We start from the raw sequence: 8,221 nt of genomic DNA, 5'->3' as shown, positions 1-8,221 counted from the left end.
GTGTTTCTCAAACTGCCTGTGACATATGTGTTGTTTTCAATATTAAATTAACATTAGCCTCTGTAAAATCAAAAAATGTTTGTTTTGTAGTAGTGTTGTCGGTGACTGCAACCGTTTTACGGCTATTTTGAGTTAGGTGGTCCGTGAGGGTTTTTTATGGGTTAAGTGCCAGTGGAGGTCAATTAATGAATAAGATATCATAGATGTGTTAAAATGTACCTTTTCAAAACTAAACCATGTGTTAGAGGGCATTGCTTACACAAATACATGAGGTTCAATTTAATGAAGATCTCAACTAAAGCCACAGTGGATGCATGTGCACTAATGCTATAATGTTTACAAGAGTATAGAGTAAGCTACTTGATGATCTGCTTATCCAGCTCATACTTATCACTTGAAAGGTGCAGACATGAATTTGTCACTTTTCTTAGATTCTCAGGGAGGCTTTTCTTGATTATTCATAGATAATGCTTTTTTAAATATGTATGGAGACACTGTATTTGTGTCCTTGGACAGTCAAAGCTTATCAATTTGTTTTAAGTAATAAAACTCAGGTTCTGTCAAATGAATGACTTTCATTAATGCATAAATCACAGTGAGCAAGGACACTGAGATATCCAGGTTCTCCTGGAGCTCCATGACATGAAAGTCCACAAAGTACCTTTCTCTCAATTAATATTTAATATATTATATAATATTTATAATATTATAAACAATTGATATATTACAGCACACTTATGCACTGTGTCGAATATGTGAAGCATGATTAAAAATGCATTTGACATTTTCTATACAAATGCAACACTACCCCAGTAGCATAGTATTTCAAATCATACTGTGGGGTATATAATTATCCTTATATTGTCTCAGTTGATGTGGGTCATTGTTAGGGTGGTAGAACCAGCACAGCGACAACTATTGGTAAAATAATGTTTTTGCAATCCTCATGGAGAATAACAGTGTTTGAACAATGGCACACAAGCCAGAGTAAGTGCCTGGCTCACGATTTACACCACTTGCTTAAGTTCTCAGCAGCATACATTATTTACTGATAGGTTACAGAAATGCTTGCGCTAGTGGAAATTATTTCATGGAGCTCCATCAAGCGGGTGTAGCAGAAGCCACAAGCACATGTGCCTCAGGCCAGCAACAGCAAAGAAGGCAGAGCCCTTTTTCTTGTTTTTGTTTTTTGAGTAGCAGTTCAGCAACACTGAATGAGAAGGAGGCTTATGTAAACTCAATAATACACTACATGTGTATAATAAAACATGGGGTTTGGTTAAAAACTTGGCATATTAAGTTATTGATCATGTCGAAGTTTGTGCATGGGAAAACACACTGCAGTGTGTGAACAAATCAATTAATTTGTCCTTTTTTAAAATTCTATACTTAATCAATTTGAAAATTGGCATTATATATCAGATAAAAGATAAATATAGTACAGTGTGCTTTTATTGTTACAATGCATTAGTATATTAAACATTGAATAACTTTCCTGCAGTAGAGGGAACAGGAGTTAAGTGAAGAGATGCAAATATGATTGTCTTTATTCTCAGAAAAGAAAGTTTACAATTTTTCAGCTGTAATGTTATACATCGGTATATTTACAAGCCAATACATATCTCAATTATCCCATTTAGAAATAATTACAATTACATATAAATGTGACTGTCCAGTGTGTGGACTTCATGTATGTACTTCATTTACATAATAAAACATTATGAAATGTGTATGTTTGGTAGTGAATTTCTTTTCTGACATTTGTCACTGGGCAGATGCTCATTTTCAGGGTTCCAAGGTGATCTGGCAAAACATTCTGCAGCCTTCCTGTCACACTCACAGATGAACATCTCACATTCATTGTTCTTATCTATGGAAAGCAAAATGAACTGGTTAGAAATAAGACTTTGAGGAAGAAAATATGAGAGCCTGTTTTTAGTTTAGAATAAGTTGGCTGCACAGCTGCTTTAGTTTAATGTGGGAATCCTGGGTCAATTTCTGTTTATCACAATCTCCCTTTGTCTGAACTCAAGTTCATGAGATGAAGTAAGCAAACAACTGAAGATGTTTGTGTACTTACTGCCACAGGTGATCACCTTGCGTTGTTTGTCACAGTCATAGTCATAGAACTCAGTGTAAGGGTTGTCGAACACAGGCCAGCATTCAGGGTGCTGCATAGCATCTGTGTAACACTGGTCATGCACTTCACAGCACCTACAGGTATAATAAGGTCAATTATAAGTACATAGTGTTACAAGTTTACAGTATGAAGCAGAGTGAATACAGACCTATCCAGCTCATCCACAGGTTGGCCAGAGCCTCCCTTTCCACAGTAGCAGCCATAGTCAGCGTAGTCCAAAACAGGCCAGCTATCCGGCATTACACAGAGGATCATATCTCTGAACTGGTTGAGGGCCCTCCCATTTAAAGACCAGGCTGAAGCATTACAAGTTGAACCAATTCGAACTATGTTAGTATAGGTAAAAAAAAAAAAAAAAGCTTTAATCACGATATACTCACCAAGAGAGAGCCCTGAAGCCATGAGAAGCATAATCTGAAATGTGTTCATCCTGAGCCACAGTGTCTTTTTCTAGGTGTAAAAGTTACCCCCACTTTCCACTCAACCACATCCAAGTGTACGTTCAGGTCCTATTTATATACAAGCAACAAGCCTTGGGCACTCTTTTGTCATCTGTTCATACTACATGTTATTCACACGCAGCATGATTCATCAACTGAGGGGAAATGTAAACAAGCACGTGTTGAACCACAAACAACTCCCACACTTTGAACCCTTCAGTCAGCTCATGATTAAGTGAGTTCACTTAAGGCCAGATGGACTACAGTGGTGGAATAAAAATAAGGCCCAAGCTCTGTCCCCTGTTGTCTTCCCTCCTATCTGACACATTTAAAGACAATAGGTTTGTGTTTTTTCTGGTTGTTGATGTCACCTAAATTTGATAAAATAAAGGGAAGTATCTTTCTGGCTCATGGATTTGTGACGTTTTCTTAATCCAAAAAAATTTACCTTGTCCTATCTGTCTAGGTTAAACTCAGTTCTGATGTCATCCAGCAATGCCAGAAAACGAGATAAAAAAAATAAATAAAAAAATATATGTATACACATACATATTGTTGTATGTGCTCGGTCCAACCCTCTTCACCATCTACATGCTTCCCCTCGGGTGTGCCGTCAGCAGGCATGGAATTAATTTCCACTGCTATGCTGACGACACACAACTCTACCTTAAAGTCTCCCCCTCTGGGTCCCCCTCTGCCACTGTTGCTCGTCTCGGCTCCTGCCTGGAGGAGATAAACACATGGATGAGTCAAAACTTCCTGCAGCTGAACGGCTCAAAAACAGAAGCCATCCAAACCGGTACTCCTCAACAACTCCGTTCTTCCCCCATAACCTCAGTTTCACTTTTTGAAAAAGTGCAGTTTCACAACATTCCCCTCTCTCCCTCCGTTACCAACCTAGGGGTCAAGTTTGACCCCCACCTCTCCTTTGACAATCATGTCACCCACATCTGCAAAACCTCCTTTTTTCACCTCCGTAACATCTCCAAACTTCGCCCCTTCCTCTCCCTTCCAGCTGCAGAGAAACTGCCTTTGTCTCTTCCAGGTTGGACTACTGTAACGCACTCCTCATCGGGATCCCTGGCAGGAGCCTTAAAAAGCTCCAGTATGTTCAGAATAGCGCTGCCAGGGTCCTGATGAGGATGCGAAAGTACGAGCACATCACCCTGATCCTCCACTCACTTCACTGGCTCCCTATCTCTGCCCGCATTGAGTACAAGGTCCTCCTGCACACCCACCACTGTCTGCACGGTGATGCCCCCACTTATCTCACTGACCTCCTCACACCACACTCGTCAGCCAGGACCCGGTCAGGCCAACAGCACCGTCTGCTCGCACCCAGGACACGGCTCAAGACCATGGGGGACAGAGCTTTCGAAGCTGCTGCTCCCCGTCTGTGGAATGCCCTTCCTGACCACCTCAGAGCTCCACAGACGGAGGATGCTTTTAAAAAAGAACTAAAAACCTACCTTTTTAGGAAAGCATACAGCTAATTTATTTCTTTTATTTATTTTATTATCTTGTTTTTAAAAATGTAGCACTTTGAGATTTGTTTTTCAAATGTAAAGTGCAATACAAATAAAATCTATTATTATTATTTTATATATAAACATATATAGTAGATGTTGACCGTGATAGTCTTAGCTGCGCATTTAACTCGCTGTTGGAATCAATAGGTTTTATTCAACACGTTAATGAACCAACTCATTGCCTTAATCACACCCTCGACCTTGTTTTAACTTATGGTATTGATATTGATAATTTAAACATAGTTCCTCAAAACCCTCTCCTTACTGATCATTGTTTACTCACATTTAACTGTTCAATAATGAACTACAATAACATAAATAAGAAATACAGCTACAGCCGGTGCCTGTCTGATAATAATATTAATACATTCAAAGGGACAGTGCAACCTTTATTTAACTCGGTGCCATATGTCAGTACATCTGAAGGTACCTTTTGTGATTTTACTCCCGCCCTCATAGATAACCTTGTTATCTATGACAGATATATCTAGACAGTTTCTCCCCTATAGATCTCCCTGAGTTAACGTCATTAGTTTCATCATCTAAGCCATCAACCTGTCAGTTAGATCCTATCCCCACCAAACTGTTTAAAGATGTGTTTCCTTTAATTAACAACTCTATATTAACTCAAATTAATCTATCCTTATTAACTGGATATGTGCCCCAAACGTTTAAAGTAGCAGTTATTAAACCCCTTCTAAAAAAAGCGACCCTTGACCCAGATATTTTAGCTAATTACCGACCGATATCTAATCTTCCCTTTGTCTCTAAAATCTTAGAAAAGGCAGTTGCCAATCAATTATGTGAATATCTGCGCATTAATGGCCTGTTTGAAGATTTTCAGTCAGGTTTTAGATTAAACCATAGCACAGAAACAGCACTAGTTAAAGTTAGTAATGATCTTCTCTTGGCGTCAGATAATGGTCTAGTTTCTTTACTTGTCCTGTTAGATCTTAGTGCTGCATTTGACACCATTGATCATGATATTCTACTGCAGAGATTGGAGCAGACTCTTGGTATCACAGGTGCTGCCCTCTGCTGGTTTAAATCATACTTATCTGATAGATTCCAGTTTGTTCACGTTAATGATAAAGCCTCACTACAAACAGAAGTTAATTGTGGAGTTCCACAAGGCTCAGTGCTTGGGCCTATACTTTTTACCTTATATATGCTTCCTCTAGGGAACATTATTAGAAAGCATAACATACATTTTCATTGTTATGCAGATGACACACAGCTATATCTATCGATGAGGCCGGATGAAATAAATCAGGTTGTTCAACTCCAGGAATGTCTCAGAGACATTAAGTCCTGGATGACCTGTAACTTTCTACTTTTAAACTCAGAAAAAACTGAGGTCATTATACTCGGCCCTAAACACCTCAGAGAAAAACTTTCTGATCACATTGTCACTTTAGATGACATCACCCTGGCTTCCAGTTCCACTGTGAGGAACCTTGGAGTTACTTTTGACCAGGAAATGTCTTTTGATTCACACATAAAACTAATTTCCAGAACAGCCTTCTTCCACCTGCGGAACATTATGAAAATTAGAAACATTCTGTCTTTACAGGATGCTGAAAAACTAGTTCATGCTTTTGTTACGTCTAGATTAGATTACTGTAACTTCTTATTAGCAGGATGTTCTAACAAGTCTGTTAGAATCCTTCAGTTAATTCAAAATGCTGCAGCACGAGTTCTGACAGGAACTAGAAAGAGAGACCATATAACTCCAGTGTTAGCTTCTCTACACTGGCTCCCCATACAGTTTAGAATTAAATTTAAAATCCTCCTCCTCACGTACAAAGCATTTAATGGTCAGGCCCCTTCATACCTGAAAGACCTAGTCTTACCCTATCATCCTAACCCTGGATTTCCACTGGACGCGGAACGGCCGCGGCGCGGTTCTGCTTCGTCCTCTCCCAAACGTCAATCCCCACCGGGCGCGTTACGGCAGCGGCGCGGAGCCTTGGGAGCCAGCGGTATTCACAGAAGATCGCGCGATAATCTCGAACAGACGCGAGATCCCGCGATAGACTGTGTGTATAAAGGAAACAACAACAACAACACAGCTTCTTTCATTCTCCGACGTGGACGAACTGTTGATCTGGCCATCTATTTTCGATATTGTGCTTCTACCATGTGGAAGTTTGCTAGTCAGTTTCTCTAGTTGCCTCGTTTTATGTAGTTTCATTATGTCCTGATTGTCTGTGCAGTATTGACAATGTAATAACATAGTTAATAAATTAGTTAATAAACGTATTGTGTTTTATTTTGAAAGGGGGGCGGAAGTGTTTTACTTTGATACTGTGTCGGACGTCCTGTCTTGTGCGATCTGCTTCGTTGAAATTTACGAGGTTCAGCAGCGGCAACGGAAAAAATAGAACTGATTCTCATCGATAGCGCTGCGGCGCGGCGAGCCGCTTCTGGGCCGCTGCTGATCCGCGCCACAGCGCGGCCGGTGGGAATGCTCACATTGATTAGAATGGAAGCGATTTGCAACGGCTACCGTTCCGCGGCCGTTCCGCGTCCAGTGGAAATCCAGGGTAATAGACCACTTAGGTCACAAAATACAGGTTTACTTGTGGTTCCCAGAGTCTGTAAGAGTAGAATGGGAGGCAGAGCCTTTAGCTACCAGGCTCCTCTCCTGTGGAACCAGCTTCCAATGATAGTTCGGGAGGCGGACACTCTCTCTGTATTTAAAGTTAAACTTAAAACTTTCCTTTTTGATAAAGCTTATAGTTAGAGCTGGTTCAGGGAAACCTAAACCATCTCTTAGTTATGCTGCTGTAGAACTAAACTGCTGGGGGATTTTCCTGTGGTACACGCACATTCACTCTCTCACACTCAGCATTTGATTATGACTTTTTATATGTCATTAACCTTGTCTCTTTCTCTCCCTAGTTTGTGTCTTTCCTTCCTTCCCTCTCTCTCTCTCTGTATTCTCATCATGCAGGTTGCAGGATCAAGATCCAGTTTCCGAGGCTATGCTCATCGTCACCATTATTATTATTTTGTAATTAAAAAGTCGATATCAGTAACTGTATAAACTTGTAACCTGATACAGTTGTTGTGTATCTGCTGATGGTCTCCCTCTCTCTCTTCTGTCTCTCCCTCATCTCCCTCTTGTCCTTTCTCTCCCCCCATTTTCTGTCCCCCACCTCTCCACTGTCCCCCATTTTTCCTTTCACCCCAACCGGTCGAGGCAGATGACCGCACATCTCTGAGCCTGGTTCTGTCAGAGATTTCTTCCTGTTAAGAGGGAGTTTTTTCTCTCCACTGATGCCTAGTGCTTGCTCATTGTGTGAACTGTTGGGGTTCTCTGCTCTCTTTGATGTTGTCTATGTACAGTGCCTTGAGATAATGTATGTTATGATTTGGCGCTATACAAATAAAATTGAATTGAATTGAATATATATATGCATTATGATATAATACCACAATAAAGAGAACTTGACTTGTAACCAGAAGGTCGCCGGTTCAAATCCCCACCCGGTCAAAAAGGGCTGGGGTACCCCTGAGCAAGGTACCCAAACCCCCAATGCTCCGGGCGCATTGGTGTTTCCTTTGTCTGCTTCAACCACCTGCAGAACATTCTGATAATGCTTTTCTCCTTTTGCAGAGCCAATGTATCTGTGCTGAGCCTGACATTACGCTCTGCACTGTCATTAACAACATTCATGCATTCCAAGGTGATCATGGCTTCCTGATAGGCTGGGTGAGCAGGCCAGGTTGAGACATCAGTTGGTAAGGAAAGCAGGGTCCAGCTGCAGAAGATGGAAGATGTACCATGAATCAGATCCTACCAGGTCTGCCAGTGTTGTCTCTTGGGTTATCCTTCCTGGAAACTTAGGTTTACCAAACCCTGAGCCATACCTGTCATTAGGATGTGTGCAGGAGCTAGCTGATTTGACAGCCATCAAACTGGTGGCCAAGGATTTCTTGTGCTCTGCTGAAGAGAGCCATTGGTACCATTTCAGTTATGAGGTACCACATGTGTCTGTTAAAAGCTTTTACAGCACTGTTGTAAATGCCTTCTGACACATAGGAATACTGAAGCAAATTATTGAAGAACTGCGACTGAGTATTGCATCCGCCACAAATGTGACCAA

General features: G+C 40.9%; 1 protein-coding gene across 1 annotated transcript; it reads right to left on the bottom strand.

Annotated features, from left to right (window-relative positions):
- Positions 1-1,521: 1,521 nt before the first annotated feature.
- LOC122758439 (phospholipase A2, minor isoenzyme-like) lies at positions 1,522-2,646 on the bottom strand. The gene is made up of 4 exons (XM_044012631.1): positions 2,521-2,646; positions 2,289-2,436; positions 2,081-2,214; positions 1,522-1,870 (listed from the first exon to the last, which is right to left on the bottom strand). Exons 1-4 carry the CDS (start codon positions 2,567-2,569, stop codon positions 1,719-1,721), a joined length of 483 nt encoding a protein of 160 aa, XP_043868566.1. The 5' UTR covers positions 2,570-2,646; the 3' UTR covers positions 1,522-1,718.
- Between the last annotated feature and the right edge of the window lie 5,575 nt (positions 2,647-8,221).

The sequence above is a fragment of the Solea senegalensis genome, linkage group LG21 (assembly GCF_019176455.1).
Source record: "Solea senegalensis isolate Sse05_10M linkage group LG21, IFAPA_SoseM_1, whole genome shotgun sequence".
NCBI classification, from domain to species: domain Eukaryota; kingdom Metazoa; phylum Chordata; class Actinopteri; order Pleuronectiformes; family Soleidae; genus Solea; species Solea senegalensis.
Note: the sequence above shows the minus strand (reverse complement) of the source record. Positions and strands in the feature narration are given on the sequence as shown.

What these genes read in the sequence shown, in the direction of transcription:
- LOC122758439 (XM_044012631.1), bottom strand. Translation starts at nt 2,569, where the DNA reads ATGAACACATTTCAGATTATGCTTCTCATGGCTTCAGGGCTCTCTCTT. An exon ending in GGCTTCAGGGCTCTCTCTTG is followed by an intron (nt 2,437 to 2,520) that starts GTGAGTATATCG and finishes GTAATGCTTCAG; the next exon opens with CCTGGTCTTTAAATGGGAGG. An exon ending in CAAGGTGATCACCTGTGGCA is followed by an intron (nt 1,871 to 2,080) that starts GTAAGTACACAA and finishes TGCTTTCCATAG; the next exon opens with ATAAGAACAATGAATGTGAG.